The sequence below is a fragment of the Dermacentor variabilis genome, unplaced genomic scaffold, assembly GCF_050947875.1.
Source record: "Dermacentor variabilis isolate Ectoservices unplaced genomic scaffold, ASM5094787v1 scaffold_13, whole genome shotgun sequence".
Taxonomy (NCBI): Eukaryota; Metazoa; Arthropoda; class Arachnida; order Ixodida; family Ixodidae; genus Dermacentor; species Dermacentor variabilis.
In genome coordinates, this window is record NW_027460291.1 from 20,419,636 (window position 1) to 20,442,003 (window position 22,368).

The window sequence follows — 22,368 nt, forward strand, 5'->3', positions numbered from 1 at the left end:
GCTCTATACGCCAAAAATTGTGCGCACTCTAAATCAGTACCGAAACGCAGGGAGTGGTATAATGACCGTAACTGCGTTTACATTTTGCAACAAATGGTCTCGAAGGGGACTGGCGGCCTATAGATCCAGGTACAACGGTCGGATGAAATTTTCGAATGCGGCAAGCAAATAACCCAAATGTCTAAGGGCACTGCTGAACTGCAATGTAGTTGGTTTAACTCATTCCCATAATATTTACAAAATATCTCGTCTGTGACAATAACTGCCCATTCATTGAGACAAATCGATTACGCATAATCTTCACTGTTCATGTGTTAATTCTTGTGATAAGATGTAATCGCAAACATTTGGCGCGTCATCTTGAAACAAGACCGGTAAGTGCGCTCGTTCTTGTACGGTAGAATAAAGAACGCGAACGTGCACCGACATGTGTGTAAACTACTGGAAGGTCACTGAAGATGAAGGACCTATTACCGTGCTAGTACTGTGTGTACTGTCAAAAAGAAGAAAAAATAATACGGAAAGAAAGAATGGCCAGTGCCGGGATGTAACGATTCAAGCTTTATTTCTTTTTGACCTAAAATGGAACGCCATTAGTTCCATGTGCTTTATATATGGGTAATGTTACGACACAACTCATTATTTACCCGTTCATTACATGCACCAAGTAGCCCAAATTATCACTATACTAGAGCTTATGGACGCATCGCAGTGCACTGCTTTGCACTTCATTGCAGCACAGGGCTTTGCTATCCCCAGTAGCGAACGCTTTGGTTGACCTCCCTGCCTTTCTGCTTCTTGCATTCTCTCTCCCTTTGTATAAACCGCACTAACTTGTGGGAGAGAAAGCGTTCTCCTCTTTTATAATTCAATTAATTGTCAAGCAATTATATTGCAGTTCCAGTAACTAGAGCACAAATGCGAAAACGAAACCGATTCTGTTCTGTTCTCAGCGCTCACAGAGTGCGGCACCAGGGGGCCGCGCGCGCTGCGCGTCCGTTAGGAGTGGCAGACGGAGCTGCACATGTGTAGTCAGCCGGAATTTTTGGTGTCGTGTTGTAAAAGTTGTTAATTTGCCGTAAATATCTCTTGATTTGTACTCAAGAGTGGAGCAAGACCCCAAGGAAGAGAGATTGACGCATCGGGAGCGAAGAACAGAAACGATGGATGGTTACGCTTCTTGGGTCTCGGCAAGTTCGAATTGGCAAAGTTCCGAATTTGTCGCTGTGTTGTGTACGCTTGTGCGCCCGTCATTTGCCGTCATCGCGCGGAGATATTTGTGCTGGATGTCTTTCACTTCGTGTACAAAACTCTGCACGCTGCGGCATCGAAGAAGTTGTCCTGTGTTTGGGTGCACGTATGCGCTTGGACACGGATAGCCTGCTTGCTCTCAACGGGTGTTCAACAGTCTACGCGCGCTCGTAACTTGCTCATGAGGTAAGCCCATTTTAATCTTATTTAGTTTGCATAACGTAGGTGTTAAAATGATGTGTGGTAAGCCGGTGTCGCGAACAGAAATATTGTTTCAAAAGACCACCATGCAACGTCTTAGGGCAAAAATGACGCATGGATGGGGAAAGGGATCACCCTATCTTTTCAGGTCGATTCCAGTAGTAGCGCGATCGGCTCGATCGCAATTTCCGTGAGGTACTTCTAACCTTTTGCTCACTCGCGTTTAAAGTGTAGAATAAAGCTGCGTTCAGTTGCGCACTTGTATTGACGCTTGTATTGGCTTGAGAGCATACTGTATCCGACACAAGAACTTCTGTTAGAATACGGAAATAAACGTTCGAGGCAATAGCAGTCGCTGACTACCTGTGAAAAAATTTGGACATACAAGAGAAGCGAATGGTATCATCATAGACTCTTTTATTTTATGAATACAGTTGTATTACTAAAGCGGAGAGTGGATATGCATGAAAGTCAGATTGTATTGATACTCAGCAAAAACAAGGTAAATTATCATCACTAATCAATCCTTTTCTTTTACTGAAAGGCAATTTGCTGTTGGTGCTGGAGGTGAGAAGAGGTCTGCTGCCTGCAATGGGTCCATCTCTCTCAAGTTATCGCAGCATTGTAGCTCAAAAAGTGAGTGGATATTTTTTTCTCTTAGCTATATTTGCTACCTGAATCATGACCATCTACTTAGCTGTGTAGGTGATCACTGTTAGTGACATTGGAGTGCTGGTGGACAAGCACTCCTTTATGATTGCAACGCATATGACAGAGTGCAGCTGTGGCAGTATGCGAAGGTGTTAATCTATAAGCCAAATTAGGTTCTTTGAGGTAATATGTTAATATATTGATGGCATTGGATTGTGGTCTAGCAGGCAAAAATGCTAAACAAGGCGAAGTAATTGTAATTTGCACTTGGTAAGATGTGCAAGCAATTCAGGCTGTTATACATGAAATGGGACATTTGTAGATGTCTTCTACACTGCTGCAGTCCTGAATAGCTTCAGAGTTGAGTGATACCACAATAATTTCTCTGTAAAGCATGCAGCACAGTTTAGCATTGGGGGAGGCTGGCATCAACAGGCGTCTACTTACTGTGAAGTTCAAATGAGGTGTTACTGTTAGGGTGACTATATATAATTTATGGTTTAATTCTAATCTTCTATGAGGCAGAAATAGCTGACGCACTTGGTTAAACAACAGAGATGTAATATCTATGTATACAAGTATTACCCATTCATTTATGCTATTTGGACAATGGCAGAAATGCATGGGTAATACTTGTGTACATAGACATTACATCACTATTGTTTAACCAAGTGGTGCCCCTGCATGCTAAATTTTACAGCGCTATTATTAAGTAGTGTCGACTTTTGTTGTAACATTAAGGCACCTTTTATATTATTACAGATTACCACCATTGTGTACCATCATAGTGTGATATTTACACTAAATGTATTTGACTTTGCTATAAAACTCTGTACAGTGGTGCATCATGAAATTTTTTTTATAGTTTCTGGCCTCAGAATGCACTTCACGTTATATTCTTGTTTGCAACAAGACTATAATGCAGGTTTCTCTGCTTATATTTTGTGGCACTACAAATTGCGGCGAGCTAAACCACTGGGCAGCAATACTGGAATCGCTACTGCGTGTGGAGCTGTCTTCAAACACACACAAGGAATACATAATTGCTTTTTTAGCGCAAAACAACGGACACAAGAAAGACGACCCAGAACAAGGCGCTACTCTCAACTGACATCACTTTATTCCGTCCCTCCTTTGCAGACAGGAGAATCTAGAATAACATGCGCTGTGAACACCATGTGCAGGAACCACCAACATCTGATAACAAGAGCACACTCATGCGACAGAATCCCCAAAAACCACATAGAGCACTGTACAGGGTTAAAAAAAGCACACTAATGCACTGTGACCCCAATGACTGTATGAAGAAAGCTTCCGATAACTCTCTGGCGGTGGTATCACGGCTCTTTTTCGAAATCGTAGTATCACGAAACATTGCGAACATAAGCGATCCATCATCAGGCGCAGGTTCCCATTTGGCTCAACATTGTAAAATATGAAAGTGCAAAGCCATATTTCGTTATACTACGATTTTGGAAAATGCTGTGATGTTGAAAAGTGCTGTGATTTTGAAAAGTGCTGTGCATTAGTGTGCCTCCTTTAACCTTGTGAAGTGCTCAATATGGTTTTTTGGATCCCGTCGCATGAGTGCGCTTTTGTGATCGGTTGGTGGTGGTTCCTGCACATGGTGCTCACTGCGCATGTTCTTCTAGATTCTAAATCTATAAAGGACCGACGCAATAAAGTGATGTCAGTTGAGAGTAGCGCCTTGTGCTGGGGGGGGGGGTCGTCTTTCTTGTGTCCATTGTTTTGCGCTTAACAAAGTATTTATGGATTCACACCAACTAGCCCGCCAACACATTGTGTTGCGGGCACTTCTGTAGTACTGTCTGTCCAATAACCTTGGTGGCATGGAAGTGCCGTCCACTTCTATGCGTTGCTTTCTGTTTCATTGTGGCATCCCATCACATCATAATCATAATGTGTATGTACTTTTTCCAAGAGACCCACATTCCTATCCTTGTGTTATATTTGCTGTCTCATTATTTATCTGCAAATGACCAGTGCTCCAAGCTCCATTTTATCGCAAAGTAAACTACTGGTACCTAAACAGTTCTGTATATCAGAAAACCAAAGCCGAACTGCCGAACAGTACCAAGCAGCAGCCTCAGTGCAGTGTCAAGTAGTCAGATTTTATTGGTCATGCAGAGGTGCACAGCATACCTCTTTATTACTTGCTGAACAATTAAGCTGTGTGAAAACTGAGTATTTATGTAGCTTCAACCACATGCTATTATTGGCCATTGCTCCTGCCCTCAGCAAATGTGGAAGATTATCACGACATTTCTTTTTCTAACTCCTTTTCCTTATTACAGTGGTATTAATGCATGCGTAAGTAGGAAACGGATCACATAGGCAATCAAAAGCGAACAATGTGTAAACTTGGAACATTGATTGTACAGTTTGATGACCCAGAATAAGTAGAAATACACCATAAATGATTGACAATTACCTTTTACTTGACACAGGGCTAGAGCATACAGTAAGCATACTGTATGCTCATACGGTGTCACATCAATTTAAATTTTAGTGTAGCTTTACAGTGTACGCTTCTGTTGTTGCATTCTGTCAGAGAGATGGTAATGTTTCGCGTGTCTAGTAACTAGACTGTCTATATACAGTAGTAAAAATGTGCGAACTGGATTATTTCATGATTTGACAGAATGTGTAGAAGAATAAAGCCATACAATCAACGCACAGTGATGTGACTTTCTCTGCACATGTTGCAGATTCAAAAAAGTATGGTGGAAGCTGTTGTCAAGGTTCCGACTAGAAAAGAAGCCAGTATAAAAGGGTTCACACCACTGATCTCTACTACAGGGGATGGACAGCAGATCGAGCGCCCTCGACGGAAGCCAACCTTGTCCCGGAAGTTGGTGCTTCACAACTTTGCGGCACCACTTCCTTTGCACGGGTGTGTGCCATTTCTTCCCCTAACATGGCTGCCTGATGTGCCATAAACTACCCAAGCAGTGTTTCGAGGTGTTAAGAATTTTTTCATTGCCATTGCAGTGTCTACAGTGTTGCTAACATAAGTGGCGTGCAATGGAAACACTGGTAAATGAGAAAAAATTTGATGTCAGAGAACACTATCGTATACGGGTTCAGATTGTCATAAAAGCGCTTACGAGACATGTACAGACCTCCTAAAATGTGGAAAACCACAAAGAAAAGTTTTTCGGCAGCGATATTATCTGATCGCACGCACTAGTTAGTCCTCCATAGGCCCTGCTTCCAGGACAAGCGACTACATGACACCGCATTTCCACTGGCTTCACCTGCATCTGGTGCGGTGTGCTGCATCCAGCGAAACATATTAGAAATCTGTGGTGCACAGTGTTTTCTGTCCCCTTTCTCGACGCCTACTGAACACATGGTAAACTGTTTCCAAACCAGAAAAACAGAGGGAAAGGGCTCTGAACACATTGCATGTTAAAGTGGCTGGTACTGGGTGACGCAAGTACTGTGGCTAGTAGATTTGCACCAGGCAACCTGAAGGCCCAAAAACGCTGCTGGGGTGCTATGCAGGATGCGCCGAGTTTGGCGAAACTCGGGATCTTCACGAGCTCTGGCGACACCCCAAGATGAAAGCACGAATGGTACCGAGACACAGTTTATCTTTCGACAAGCCTCCAGTTTCATTGGTTTATCTAGATTCACTCTGGGTGGCTATCATTCCTTGGGCGTTGCCTTCTGGGCGGTCGACAAACTGGGGCTCACGTGATCATACCGTCGGTGCATGGTCGTGCCTTCTTTCACTTGTTTGTCGTTCCACCGAGTGCATTACATGCACAAGCGAGTTATAAAACAAACGCATTTAGTACAATATTATTAGTTAGTTTAACGCGGTTTAAAATCACTTTAAAGCTTACAACATGTACACTGAATGTGCATTAGAATAATTTGTAATTTAGTACGCTTCGCATTATACCACGAGGGAACGCTGTGGTAGCGCCATCACATCCATTCACCGGGCGAGCATGGCGGCTAAGCATCGGAGGCGCCCAGTGTAAACAAACTCGTACAACGAGCTTGCGGTGCGCGACGTAGTGATCAGGCTCGACGATGACCACTATTTCTTGCATAGTTCTGTTCCTCCGTGAGCAATCTTTCCGTGCACCCCGAAAGACTGCCAATAGCTTCGGCGATTTTACAGATCGCAACGCGCACCTACTGTTTACGGCGCAGTGCTGAAGAAACAACTTTTCCGGTGCTGCTTCTGCGAGCGCGCTGAGTTTCTCCACTCTGCGTGACTGCGAGCGTCACGAACATTACATAGTGTGGGCAAAAGGCAGACATCCTATATAGCTACGATGCGACAAGGAGGTGGTACCGACGATGGATCTCGCTACCAACACAGTGGAGGAGACATCGACAAACTGCAGATAAGTATATTTCTACTGTTTCATATTTAGCATAATAAGAGTGCACGGATTCAGTCGCTTTCGTAGTACCGAACTGAATGTCCAGCAGTTTAAAGAAGGCAGTGAGAACCAATGAGTGTTCGTGCTTCTACATGCAAGTGGGCCCGCGAAAATATGGAAAAGATGAAGGTAACCTTCACTAACTTGGTGAGATAACAGAAATTCATGAGTGACATTAAGCCCGCAAAATTTATGGAAGAGTATCTTTATCCAGGTGAAATATCAATAGCAGGTACTGATGTAAAGCAGGAAACATACAAAAATTTCATGGGTTGAACAGCACATGGAAGGCATTACCGAATCGTGATCGCCACGTTACCGATATCCTTGAAAAAAGTTTAGAATCATTGCATTCTACCGGTTATGCAATATGGGACATAAACCTGGAGGTTAACAAAGAAACTTGAGATGTCGAGGACTGTGCAGAAAGCGAAGTACCAAAAATTGTTGGAGATAACATTAAGGCAGGAAGACAGTGGCGTAGTAAACCGTGGCAAATGATATGCTAGTTGAGATTAAGAAAAAAAATGGAATCGGCAGGCAGGCCATGCACGTATTCGGTCACTTGTTGCCAATTCATAACAGGTGATTACATAAGCGTGACAGAATGGATGTCAAGGAGAGGGAACTACAGCCGAGTATGGTAGAAAATTGCGTAATGGGACAAAAATATGATGTTTGTAGGCATAGGATGCAATCAGCTCATATAAGACGGGATTGTAGGGTGAGGCATTTGTTTTGCAGCAAACCAAAATAGGTTTGTGGTGCTGACAGTAGAGACTCGTGAAGGTGCGGGGCCATCTTAGCTGCTGGCACATTAATCAACATGACAATTGGCTCTGAAAAAGAAAACCCCAGTTATGAAAAATAAAGCAACGTTGTCCCAACGCATTCTTTTATTATGCATACTACACTAGAGGTTTCCGCAGTTAAGGGCACTTAGTACTAATAGTGCAACAAGCATTTTCCTTTGTAAGAAAAGGCTTGTATGCGGCTGATTCATTCCAATACACTTTTTTGCAGCAAAACATTCTGCTGCTGGAGGCACTCATCTGCCTGGTGGCAGTAGGCGAGCGCCAGGCACGTGCTCCTGAGAGTGTGGCAGAGGTCCAGAGGGCTGTTCTGCAACAGTAGTATCTGTGCCCTCACTGCTCTCCAGTCGAGCCCCCAGAAGACACCTTATAAAGGAGCTTTCAGTTTATTATTTTGTTTATTATTCAAGAGCATGAATAAAATTATTGCAATAAACATTGTGCTGTGCATATTAGGAGACTTGTAACATGCATTGGTGTCCCTTCAAAATAGGCAAAAACGTAAGACAACCTGTGCCACTCTTGAACCATGTAAATAAAAAATACACTAATGCAGCATACACGTCATTGTGCTGTTTGTTCTTTCTATGTGCAAGAATACAGTGCGTGTTGATTAGCCACAAGATGAACGGTGTGTGTAATTCACAATGAAGACAGGAAAGAGCAGGAGCTTAATAATGCTATCACCTATAGACTGCATATGACTGCAACACACCCCGATTCAAATGTGCCATTACATGCATGTTCGATATCACATATTTTTAACATTGTCTTATAATTGCATGTACTATATTTCACACATCTTAAGCCCTTGCATAGCACAGTTCTGATGTATCCATTTCATAGGCCAAATAATTGTACACTTTGTCCTTTTGTGTTGTATGAAAAGCAGCAACCTTTACAGTCGGATAAAACTTCAGAAGACAAGAGAGGCCCCGCCCAGAAGACCAAAGTGCAGCAGCTGATTGCCTCCACGTCAAAAGAAATAGTTCCTCTCCAACGAGCAGGTATTAGTCTGTCCGGCGGCACGAGGTCAGTGTAGAGTGTGTGCCCATTGGTGCAAGCTTGTGTTCACCTGCCTTAAAGTGCAGATTCCGCAGCCTCCTAAAGTTGTATCCGACTATAGAAACACGTAATGCCTTGCACCAGTTGCATAGACTTCTGCAACTTGATAGCACACAATGATCAGGAGCAGAAATCTATAAAGGCATCCAAGCAAAGCTGGCTGGCCACACTTCCATTATGAGGAGCTGTAAAAAGGTCTTGCCAAATATTCCCATGACGTCCTTGAAAAAGAGGTGGTGTTTGGCACTTCTTTAGAATCAAAAACAGATTACAGTGAATGTAGTGTAGCACGTCAAAACAAACTGAGCTTGGTTGTCTGCACAGGATGTAATGGGAGGTTGTGCTTCACATAGGAAACAAACTGCTCTGTCCAGTACAATCTTGAGGCCGGTATGGCACCTATTATGTCAACAGTCAATATGCAAATTACACTTTTCACAGGCCATTGATTTCACCATTATTTTTGTATGATGGTTCTTTCAATCAGTGCTTGTATAACATGAGCAGGTGGATTTGAAAGCAAAGCTTTGTTTGCAAACCTTCCGACTTCCATAATTGTGTGCCAACGCACTGGCATGTTGTCGAATAGCTCACACTTCCTCGGTCCTGCACCAAGGAAGCCCAATGCTCTATTTGAAGTTGGATCGCACAACAATTCAACGGCACACAAAGGAGAGTAACACACACAGCAAAGCATTCTGCTGTGTGTATTTCTCTTCTTTGTGTCCCGTCAAATTGTTGTGCAATTAAACTTCAAGCTACTATACCAATACACCCAGTCTTCAACATCACCAATGCTCTAGTTATTAGGCCACAATGGTGCACATCTTTGAAATTTCCCAACACAAATTAGCTCTCCAAAAAATCACAAATGTTAAATTTTGCAGCACAGGTGTATGTATGCACGTGCCATATCCTTTACCACTAAACTCACAGGAATCAAAGGGGCAAGCATTAACCAGCCTTGCTGCTGCCGTTACCATTATCATCATGACACCAATGGAAAGACAGTGCCACGTTTCAGTAAAGGGAGTGTCGGAGGGAAAGGTGTGACAGCGAGGGCTTACAATAAAAATAACGGTTACGAGACATGTTCAATGCCAATATACGCTGCATGTCGCTCAGCCTACTTTGGCATTGCGGCAAGCGTTTACTCGTTTGAGCATATCACGTTTTGTGTAATCATTACTCTAACGCTGTATAAATGGTCTATTTGCTCTGCAATTTTTATTTTTATCATGGTGGGTTAAAGACCCACTTTTCATTGGCATCTGCACCCCATTTCTCCCGATATGTAATTTTGCCTTGGTGGTTCATGACATCTTCACGTACAGAGAGTTCTGCAGAGCATTGGATGTGCATTATTCTACTGCTTAAGAATTAGAGCCCCATTATGAGACGAAAATATACAATTTATCCATCCAGAATAACGCCGCCCCCTCCAAAAAAAAAAAAAGATACACTGAACCTCTGGCACATGCATCGACGGTGAACAGAGCAAACAATCTGAAGTATTTTCTTCATGCAAGCCAACACACTAAGATTCTCAATGCATTTTCATTTCGCCACAAATGCACAGGCACAACCGGCTTGGCGCAACATCCACATCTCACGCTGCAACAAATTGTGCAATGCCTCGCTGTTTTATAGTGCGGCCGATAGATTACGCATGACCAAAATTCAGCATTGTGCATACTAAGTAACTTCGCCAATGAAGAACCCCAAATTCTTTATGATATTAGGATTCATAGGTTACTTTACACGATTTGTGATATCCATTTATCCATCTATACTTAATTAACCTCTTTCCCAAGAAAGTGAGCCATTTGGAAGGCACCCTGACAGACAAGTAGAACAATCGGCAAAAAGTCATCAACCAGCGAAAAAATCAGTATCATAAGCAGCCGCATGTGAGATGTCGCTAACACAAAATTTAAGTCGGCTACACAGAAGTGACAAATTTGGCAATATAGCATGTCTAAACATTGCTTCAATGTTAATCACAGTAACGCTGACATTGAAGGCGCCTTAATTCCTACGTACGTTCCGTCGACACACCCGACTACGTTCGTAATGTTCTCACGAAGTAGGAAGCATTCTTCTATATATGCCCGCTCAGCCGCCGTATTCTGGAAAGCTAGCCACCGCTTACGCACTGCCGCATCGATAAGTGCGTCAGACACATCTCTGACACAGTTGCTAACAGTAGTTTGATGGCGTCCAATGTAACGCTCGGCGCCTACGCTTCTCTGAAAACTCCTAGTCTCGTAGAAACGGAGCGCACAGATGACTTGCTCTACGACGGTGAGCGAATGAAGCCCGCCACGCTGTCTCCGCAGACGAGTCTTCGCCTAGCTCGTCACACAGCCAGCGCACTGATGTCTTCGACAGGCGAAAATGACGCTGAAACTCCCCGTCGGTCATGTAGGTGAACGGGTCCGGACGGTCATACTGCCGCTTGCTGCCGCTAGATGCAATGAAACAGGCTGCTGCTGCCGCCGCCATGTTTCCGAGTTGAACTCGGAGGGGGTTTCGCGATGTGCGAGTTTAGCACGAGTTCGCCTGTCAATCAAAACCAGAGGTCACGCCCGGCGCGAGGCATGTAACTCTTGTGCGCGCACCCACTACAGTTGGGCCACGCCCAACTTATCTTCCGGCAACAGCGACGCGGTGTCGAGCTGAGAGGCATCAACAATCTTGACCGCCGACATAAAACGCGCACAACGCACTGTCATCGGTGATGTACTGAGCACCACTATCAAAACCAAAGCGTTGACTCGCTCGCTTATGCATACATCTTCTCGGGCTGAGATGGCCGCACAACACGGTTTCATTGCCTGCATTGTGGCGCGTAGCGCACAGTAAATAATTATCGGCACGTCACTGTAGCTGCTCACAAGGCGTCGATGCGGCGAGGGGGACGACGATGCTGAGGAGTGCGTATTGCAGCAGTCGTTTGAGATGGCTGCTCTGTCATCGGTGATGAAACGGAGCCACAGCGTCGTAAACACGTTCAGCGTCCGAGAATCGCTCGCTCTTCTAGACCCAGTGCAATGGCATTTCTTCATCACAAGCACTGCGCACTCAACAGTTCCAACACCTCTCTCCGTTCGAAATCTGATTTCATAACTACACACAAGAGCCCTCACCTGCCAAATGCGAGTGCTGCGGTGTCGTTACGCTATCCATCTGCGATCGCTGCTGGCTCCAGCAGAGGTAATCCGCAAGCACCTTCGACTGCACAACACACTCATATACTGCGTACATGCGCTCAGAGGCACCTTCACTGGGCAAGCGATGACAAGCGATGAATTGTGTCGCTGGGGAGGCACGCACTTTTCGCAATGTATCGCAGAGGCTTCGCGCATAAAGATAAACTGGTACATTTTAACTGAACTGCGTCACTACGCACTCTAAAATAACATACCGCCATTTCGCAGCGACAGCCGTTGTTCGTCCCTAGTAGGTAAAGCGGGGGGCCTTAATCGCCTAGTGAAGCGCCTGCGATGAACAGCCGTACCGCGGCGCTGCGTTTCTATTCGCCTAATAGAGAAAGAGTGGCCATGACCCTCCATGGATCATGACCGACATTATTGAGAATAGCTCTGCAGCTCCCCTAGGCGACTTATCACCGTATGAAGGCCCTCGTGCGTGCGACACGCTTCAATGTACCGCTTCTAAGCTTTCGCCTCACTGTCGCCACTCGCGGCAAGAAGTGCAAAATTTAATAATTTGCTCGATCTCCGTTTGTCATCACAAATTTCTAGCGTTGAAAACGATAAACAGGTACTTAGAGAAATAAAAATTTTCGTTATTTTATTTGTTGTATTCTAACATATTCGTTTGAGTGAAAGTGTAGGTGCAAGAATGCGCCGCATGTACCCTGTTCGCATTCGATAGAGGAAAGAAAGATAGCGCCCGAAAGAGGAGGCACGCCCTTGACGCGCCCGGGAAAGGCGTGGCAAGCGGCTCACGGCAAGTGTGCAGACAGACAGCGCGACAGTCACGGTATCGCTAAGTTGCGATAATCCGTTGAGAACAATACGCGGCGCTGGCGCGTTTCGTTGTGCAGCCTTCTGCGCTTGAAACGTGGAAGCAGCGTGCCGCGCAGGGTGCGCTCATGTTGTCATACGCGGCTTTTTGTCTACATATTTTTTTGCCTGCACCTTCGGCGCGTTTCGCGCTATCTCCGTTCACTGACTGCCGTCGAGCAAACTCGGGTAAAACTCGGGTGAACGAGAAACTCGGCGCATCCTGCATAGCACCCCTGTTTACTTGCAAATGGCCAACGTATTGTGAGCATGTTGAAGTTCTTTTTTTATTGTCATCGCTTATTTAGGTAGTGGAGACAGCTTTCACAACTGGAGCAGAAGCCTTGGAATCATGAGACACTTCACAAAACCAGCTTCAATATATCGTGTCTGCATCACAATTTCATGGCTGCATGAGTGAACCCTCTGGTTAACATGTAAGAGTGTTCATGATGTTTGCCATGCATTATCCACTTTATTTACGGGTCAACCCTATCTTGATATTTAAGCTGATGTTGCGTTTAGAGAAATTATGGCCGAGAGCCAGCTTTTGAGAATACAGATTGAGCTCGACAGATTAAATGCCAGAACAAGTCGTTGAGGATTTCAGATCAAGAATCTTCAAAGGCCAGTTCATTTAGTGGTGTTAATATTATGCTCAAAGTTGTTGATTGTTACGTTCATATGGTGCCCAAGCATTGCGGTAAGAACTTCACTTGGAGTACGTAGCAAGGGTGTATTCGACGTAAGCTGCTGGCTTTTTTTCTGTGTTTTGAAAAACTGGTTTCTTGTTCAGTTTAAATTTTCAAATTTTGCATTGTTTATTAGGTGTTGTGTCCTGTTTCCTTTTCCTGCAGCTTCTTAGTTAAACATCTGAATAGTGAACACAACTTGACCTTTTGCTTGATTTTCTAGATTACACGCCCTCGATGCAAAACAATTTCACTTCAAAACTGCTTGTACCGTACTGAAAGAATAACTTGAAGCAGCCATAGGCACCAGTAACACGCAAGAGATGATTATGAAAATTGTAATATTGTTTTTTTGATCTACAGGGTGTCTTAACTATCGTGCACCAAGATTTAGAAATATGTAAATGCGATGTAACTAGACAAAATGAAGGTAATGTTTGCCGTCGCTTGGAGATACTCTGATTATTTTTTGCATTCTGCCTAATTACATAATTCTTAATTAGTTAATAAATATCTCAAATAAGTAAATGAAATGTGTCAATGAAAAGTTGTAGAGCAATATGAAAGCCTCCTGATACACTTTTTTGTTACTGTTACTCATTGTGTGCTACATAAAAGTGTTTTTCCAAGGAATAAGCCTGCGAATACACATAAAGTGTCTTGAGTGGCCAGTCATGTGTCAGTTTTGTGGTGCAAAGCCACGAATGCAACTTAAATGGGTTCTTTTAAGACAAAGACTTAGCTCAGAAAATTATCCTTCTTTGTGCAGCCTGTGGAGACAAGGTTTCATAGACATGACCATGGCCCTCAAGGAAGATGCCGAGGCCACAGGCAGTTCCTCCAGTGACCATGAAAAGGTCCCCTGGGGCACAAGTCTAATTTGGCACCCCTACCTTTCTCCTGCAGCTTTTCTGTCTACTTAGCTAACCAGGTGGGTCAATGATGGCAAAGGGAAAAAAGAATCAACAGCTTCAAACGTAGAGCTTGCTCAAGCTCAACACATTTTTGGTGTGATGTTTTTCCCTTATCATTTATCAAAAAACGGGTAATAACTATAAGATATCGTCTTCATACGAATACCTCTTTCCCTCAGAGAATTAGCAGTAAAAAAAGCAGCTCATGAAGGCTTGAATATTAGCTAGGATGATGTGGCTTAGACAGGATAATGATTATGAATGTTTCTGGTGAAGGTAGTGCTAGTAGAGTGAATAATCGGAGTTTATATATAGATTAAAAGACATTTCGTTCCAATGCCAGAATTTTAAATCACCTCAAATAATTCTTGCATTTGATAGTCTATGCAAATTGAGTGACAGTGCTTCTTGAAGCTTGCTTCCTTCTGACATCATTCTTATGCTGCGTAATTCACCTGTTTAATTTCCCTATTTCTCCCATTCAAGCAACTTTACATACATCATAAGAAACCTCGTAGATGAGTTCCAGAAACCTGATGATGAGATTAGGGGGCGGCGTGCACCCCAGGCTTAGATATGCGTTCAAGAGCCTCATATCTTGCAAATCTTAGAAATACTCCTGCTAAGCAAGTTCTTGGTGTCATACAAGGTTATTTGCGAATACGAATTTGCCTAAATTTAGGTAAACAGTCAATCTAAAACATGTCAAGCAATATCGCTAACAATAGACACACATTCCAACTGAACTAAATACCAATAAATATAGCACCAAATGCAGAATCATTTGCATGATGCCATTCTTTCAGTGGAATAAAATCTGTCCTGCGTTGTAAATCTGGAATCCTTTATAATCCAGACTACTAAATACCTCATGAGGGTTGTGACGTGAAATGTACATGTTGTATTTATTCCTCATTTTTTTTACTTTAAGACCCGATAATACTTAAACAGCAGTGAAAGTACTGAGATTACAGTACTTAATACTTTGTATTGCTCCAGAAATCCGTTTCTCTGCCGATCGCAGCATTTGACACTAACAATTTTTGACAGAAAATGTGAGACAGAAGGCACATAACACTTAGGGTGGTGCTATTCACATTGATTGTTTGGGAACGAAACCCATAATGTACATGTTATGGCCCTACGTGTCATTACCTTTGAAAAACAAAAAGGTAGGGGGTTTGCGTTTTGCAAAACCGCACGGATGTTTTTACTGTGTGCAATTAAAATTAGAAACCTTCACAGCTGACACTAAATGCATTCTCCACAGCTTTAGGTTATACAGGTGCACTACTTTACACAGAACACACTCTTTTACCTCGTCACTGCCCACACTCTTAGGCAAAGTTACACCCTTTAGAGTGCCCCTTCTCCCACACAACGATAATCGTCATCTGCCTTGATGCGTTTCCTTTCTTTAACGCCGCGAGCCCTGTACTTTCCAGTAAAGAACGGCATGCGCGTTATCAGCATGATAGCATTCCCGACAGGAAAGTAGCAGGCGTGGCGTTTTCAACTTGTGCATAGCCAGTGAGCTATGCACAATCCAAAACACAGCCAAGGAAAACATTTGCTACATTTGCTAAGAGTGCAGGGGGTGATTCAGATTCTTCAAAGGTGTTTCATTGTATGGGATGGCACATCGCGCTTCACTTATTTGCAGAATATTGCATTCCAATTGTGTCATATGAGATAAATCCATTAGAGAGCTTTACCTTACCCTAAATTTATTACAGCTGTGTACTGGTAAACTGGCAGCAGCTTGCAGTGCTTGTGGAAAAACAATTGTAACTGCCATATTATATGTAACTGCTAGTGCACAGGTATCGGCAGCAGCAACGTTTAGGGTACACTTGTTTCTTCTATTCTGGGGTAGGCATCCTCCACCAGAAAGTAGTTTTTTTCGTCTTCCTCTTCTACGACATTGGAATGTGAAATGGGGTGTAATTTGTAGGGTATACTCTTGCATAAACTTCATGAGCATTTATTCTTGTCTGTGCCACAGACTATTGTTGCTACGACTGTAAAAGCAGGGTGCCTGTTTACAGCACCCGTAGGGAACAATCTGTGAATCTTTAACGAACAGTAAAGATAATGAATAATCGAATAATTTTTAGTAATTTTCAACAAATTTAGCACTTTTTGCTTTCCACTGTGGTGTTTTTCAAACTCTAATGTTGGCACAAGGTTTAACTGCAGGATGTCATTTTGCACTTGTGCAAAATGCACTTGTGCGCATAACACCTCATCGTCAACATTCTGCTGCACAGAATGTCATTAGCTTTCGTATGCATTGGTCACTATCGGCTGCTCCTTTGTTGGAATGTAGCATTTATGTAAATCACATTTGATGTTCTAACAAAAAGCATTGTGCCCTCTTATCCCTTAATTCTCCTACTTGATGCCTAGCATTATAATAGCATGGTTGACACCATGACAGTCAGTGTGGTGTATAATTGTGTCTGGTGGGGTGGGGGGTGTACATTAACTTAAGCAACTTTTCCAGATGACTTGAATCAGTATTGTGGAATGCTGGTTTTTTTCAATCACTGTTACCAAGTTTCACTTTGGTTGTGGCAACAAGTATAATGTAGTTTGCTAGCACCCCTGCCAACACATATAATGTGCAGGCATCTATGTTGAAAAAAAGACCAGTTTATGGTTTGCCATGAGCTAAGGTCCATTTAGACCATTAAATTTTGAGCTTACACCGGTGGAAATAACTGGTGAATGAAAGCACACCCAGGAGAACTGACAATATTTTCTTTCATTATAATAATGCTGAAGCTTGGAACTGCATTTGAGCTGACTTGTTTAAAAAATGAGCCATTTCCTTGTTCAAGTAAGACAAAGGTTCCGTAGGAAGACAGAAACGTGAAGCCGTCAACAGCAGCATGAATATAAACAGCGCTCGACGTTTTGCAATCTTGCACCTGGTTATCATATTGTCCATCCCATTTTTTTCCACAGGCTGTTCTTTACTGTTTTATGGTGATACCCAGTTTAATTTTAATGTCCCTATTTTTAATATTTGGTTAATATATATTTTCTTCATCGGCTTTCAACAAAATATATATTCATAATGCGCCTTCATTTACCATTTACAGTGATCTTAACCAGATGCATCTTGATACAAAATTTATTTTCCTTAACTCTTCGTTTCCTTTTTCCAAAAGTGCAAACTGTTTATCTTAATACCTATTTTGTCTTCTGGGAAGATTAGGTCTACTGGATTAATGACTGCTTACATGTGTACATCGTTTTCTGTTTTGGCCACCCCTACTCTTAGCAAGTACTGACAGCAGTGCTCATACCCGCTCCATCACAATCACCATTGCTAAGCACACCCTTCCTTCCTTTATTTTAACACTTTGGCTTCTCTTCACCTATTATATGCACCAGTTTCTTCTCCCCCAATGAGGCTAGGGGCCAGTGAGCTATGCACAATTCAAAACAACACAGCCAAGGAAAACATTTGCTACCCTAATGACAAGCACCTATGTCGAAATGTTGGCTACAGCAACATCCCTTGTTCCAACAATCTTGGTCTACTTACATGTTTTCCTAACACAGAAGTTACTGCTTTGTCGTGTTCTGTGATTATACTTTTTTGCCGCTTTCTTTAGGATGGATATTCACGAATACTATTTATTTCTCCTAACAGCAGCAAGTTTATCCTTGCAAGCGTTTGGGGTCAAGAACAGCTTTCACCAGGAAGAAGTGCAAGACGAGTGATTGAAGAAAATAAAGTTGCTTCTGTGATCTAAGAACTTGAGGACTGAAATTGCACCTTTTTGTATATATGCTATGCAGTGCATTCATATCACAAAGTGCAAAGTGTTTTATCTCTGCAGCCATGTCAGTGTGTTGGCAATACAATTTTCTCAATGGTGACCTGCTGCTTTGGCTATAAGCTGCCTTCATGACATTTGCATTAAAGGAGATGTACTATCGTGGACAAAAGTACCCTGGAAGTGCGAGCGTTCACCAAATTGCATTTCTGTTCAAGACCACTGAAAACAGTGGGTCACGTAAGCACATTCCGAACGCAGATGGTAGCACGGCTGATCCCAGCAAATAGTGCACCATAACATTCGATCGACTCTCGCACGTCCTGGGCAATTTTGTCCCCGATGGCACATTCTTGGAACAATGGATATGCTCTGCAAGATGAAATGCGGGAAGCACCTGTACTTTAACGGATATAGTACAGATTTAGCATACGGAGTCATTCATTTTCTGAATACGGCAAGCACCTGTATTTTACCGGTTATAGTACAAATTCAGCATACAGTGTGTTCCGTTTTCTGAATACTAGAAGCACCGTACTTTAACGGTTATAGTACAGATTCAGAATACAGAGTCTTCCGTTTTCTAGGTACAGAAGCACTCGTATATTGTATTACGGTCTCTCTTTTACAGTAGTCCGTCCTACGGAAATGACCGTTCCTAATTTACGGAAGAGTGTTCGGTCACAAATTACCAGCAAACTTTCTGTAAAGTAAGGCAAATTTCTTTTTTCAGTATCAATGATTTAGATTCTTGAATATCTTACAAGACAGTTTTTATAAGACAGTGAATCAGCGCCGTGCTCAATATCTCGTGTCTGATAACTTTTCATGGTTTAGTTTCATCACACAAATGTATTATCGTAAACGTAGTTGAGGAGACAGCAACATTCAAACACCGTAAACGAAAAATCTACCACGCATCAAATAGCATATGCCATATTATATGCGTAAAGAGTTCATAAGAATGACGGGAATTCGAATGTGGCCCACACTTGCTTTGCAGTGAAGACACACACCAATGAGGCCTACCAGAATATTTTCCCTCCTGAAACAAAATTTATTTGAAATAAAATTTGTAGATCCCAAGCTTAAAATTTATCCAAATCATCAGCTATCTCAACTATTTTTATCTGACATGCCTTAATGCTTTATTGAGTTCGGAACAACGTCAAAATGTAACCTGTCGTCAAGTTCGGAAATAATTTTCTGGAAAAGTGCTTCCTGTGGTTGTCGAACATTAGGCTTACTAAAAACTTTAGCTGCAGAAAAAGCGGTAAAATGTTATTGTGAATTAAGCATTAGTGAGGTTTACGCAAAAACCTAATAAAAACGCAGAATTTTTCGCTTGGTATTTAGCCAAATTAACTGGCATATTTGATAAATTTGTTCGCCTATAATGTGCCAAGAAAGAACCGTGCCATTAGAATATTATATAATAATATTTGTCACTGGTGCCTAATTTTACCCTTGAGTGCAGAAAGTTTATCTCAAACCAGCATTTCCTTCTTCGTGGAAAATTTAAAGAGCGCTTGCGTCACCAAAATATTTCTTGGATAAAAATGCTTTGCTGAAACTTCACTCACACACTGACCAACTAGTCCAATTTTCCCCTAAAGTATCGGCGACAGTCTCGCTTAGGGATAGGGATATTTTGCGTGGAATGACTCGGATGTCATTTGCAGGATTGTGATGCAATTTTTCATTGATGTGTTGGAGTTGTAAACTTGATGGCTTCGTTTTTTTTAAAATTGGTGATTTTCAATCATATTTTTCGAGAAATCGAAGGCATAAACAAAAAAAATTGCACTGAACCTTACTGAGCTTGGCGCACTGCTTGCCGACAAAAACGACTTCTTTCGCGTGTATTTAGATAGGAGCCCCGAAGCTTAAGCTCTTTTTAAAACAAGCCGTAAAATTGTGAACATTTTTATCATGTACATTGTCTCATAATAAGTACCAAATTGCAATTTTACAAGTCACATATGCCGTAAATACACAGAAAAATGGGAAGCATTACTCATGTGGCATTATGCGCCATTATTTAATATGAAAGTGCAACAAGCATCTTTCTATAAATCGCGACAAGTAATAAACACAGCTTTCGCTCGAGTCTAGAGGATGCATAGGCATATGACCGGACGTTTTTTGGGGCCCCAAGCTCGCTACTGGTATCGCGAGCGCGATACCGTCTTTAGAGGCGCCGGATATAATTGATTACCCCACTGGTGAAACGTAGCATTGAAACCCATATGCACCCATAATACAGGTGGGAAAACGGACTATCACGGGTACGTACCGTACATCCAGGGAGCATTGCACTTAAAGAACACGTGATCTCGCGCCAGAAGTTCCGGATCCACAGTGAAGCACATGTTGGCGGGGGTCCTGAGAAACTGCAGTTTGATTCTGTGGAAGTAAAGAAAAAACATGGTCACGTGTTCCGTTTTTGCCACGCGCCAAACAGCCAAACCAACGTTGACAGTTGTGTGCCTATAGGAGCGAATACACAAGTAACAATGTTAGAATTTTGCATGGCGAGCATAATCCCCCATCACGATGGTCTGTCTAGGACTCAATATTGCACGCGGCCTTTCTAGCAAACAACGTTTTAATGCGTGTGGAATAGGAGTGCCGAAGTGGAAAACGTGTGAGTGTGAAGTGTGGGTGGGTGGTTACGTCGTAGAGGTGGCGAGGAGATCGGAGATCTTTGAAGAAAATGTGTGTAGCTATGCACGTACATACATACATACATATATACATACATTATATATGTATGTGTTTTTATGTGTGAACGAGAAAAAGGAAATCGATAGGCCTGTGTTTATTAGTGATAAGAAGCTAGAGACAATTACTCAAATAATAGCATAGGGGAAATTATTTTAAGATGTTAATTAAAAATAAAGAAATGGTAAATGATTGAAACTGAATCTGATTGAAGAAATGACTGGCTGCAGGTGGGATACAAAACCACGTCTTCGAATTACAATGCAAAAGCGTGGGTTGTGTACATAATACTGAATGGCCACTGATTGTTTTTCGGCTTTCACAATTGTCGCGGGCTTTGATGCGTTTGTACTTATACTGCCTATGTACTATGGGTAATCGTAGTACAAAGTCACTTATCTCTTTCTTCACAAATGCATGTAAATAGGGCCTGATGCGTTAAGAAAAAATGTTCAGTGCCGATGTAGCGGTGAATACCAGAGAAATGCGTTGACATTACATCGCAAATCGTCGATGTTTCGGATCCATGATTTAAAACACCTTCAGCACATTTTGAGGTGCTGTTCCGGAGGAGACCCCCGCAAGTTGCACAACACACACACACGCACGCACACGCACAGGTGTTTGTATGTATGTATGTATGTGTATATATATATATATATATATATATATATATATACACTTTATTTGCGCTTTATTTTTTATTGTTTTAGTTCAGTTATTAGGTACAAGTAATGTCATTTACGTTCTATTTGGTTTCTTTGTTTGTTGGCCCGTCTTATGATATGATCCATAAAAATTGGGCCAGTCGGTGAACCTTCTTGTTCATATTGTTACACTGCGTGAAAGGTAGTGGAGCAGCAGCTTCAGCAGCAACAACAACATCAGGAGGGAAGCGAGGAAGAGAAAGACGACGTGCAGTACCGGCACCCACTGGGCCCTACGGATCCCTGAAACAAACACCTACACACCGCGTAACACAGTGGTGGAGGTGCTGGATATCTAAGCATCCAACGACGGAATCGCTACCACCTAAAGCTCGTCGCAGTCGTCGACTGGCGGGACTTTCACCATCCTCAACAGCAGGCCTGTCGCGAGAAACTGAAACTCCGAGGCCGATGGGCTCTTCGCAACTGTACAAGGAGCCGCCAGGCTTTGCCGGGACTAGCGTTGAGGACGTGGACGAGTGTTTGAAGCAGGACCGACGGGTCAGCAAACATAACGGCTGGGACTCCGCCGCTCATCTGTCGAATGTTGTGTTCGCGCTGACAAATACTGATCTCATGTGGTACGACAACCACCAGAACACACTTACGACCTGGGACGCGCTGATTCATTCAAATAACTTTATTCACTGCCCTGTGATTTGGTGGGGTGGGCCTGGACCCTGCCTAGGTTTCAGCCAAGGGTTGTTGGCCCTTGGCAGCTTCTTCGGCTCGCTGGACGGCCCACAATTGGTGCTGCAGGTCCGAGCTGAGCAATGCAGACTCCCAGCGCGCGCGGAGGATGTCGCTGTTTGAGGCTGCATCACCGTTACTCTGTATTACAGCCGTACATTCCCATACGATATGCTCCAGGGTTGGTCTATAGTTGCAATGTCTGCACTTGTCCGTTGGGTATAAATCTGGGTGTATTAGGTGCATAATAGCTGCACTTGTCTGTAACTGCCGCCATTCTACAGACTGGACTTTGCCTAATTTTGGGTGCGGCGGTGGGAATGTACGCCTCTGCAATCTATGGTGTTGTGTAATTTCGTGAAATCAGGTCATTCGATCTACCCACTGCCACTCATCGGTAGTCGGCGAGGCGGGG

The 22,368-nt window shown here is 42.9% G+C and overlaps 1 protein-coding gene across 1 annotated transcript in view; it reads right to left on the bottom strand.

Annotated features, from left to right (window-relative positions):
- LOC142566621 (uncharacterized) overlaps positions 1-22,368 on the bottom strand; it is a 141,548-nt gene that overhangs the window by 113,929 nt on the left and 5,251 nt on the right. Inside the window, exon 3 of the mRNA XM_075677458.1 lies at positions 20,129-20,238. Coding sequence (XP_075533573.1) covers positions 20,129-20,238 — 110 coding nt within the window. The remainder of the gene's footprint in view (positions 1-20,128; positions 20,239-22,368) is intronic.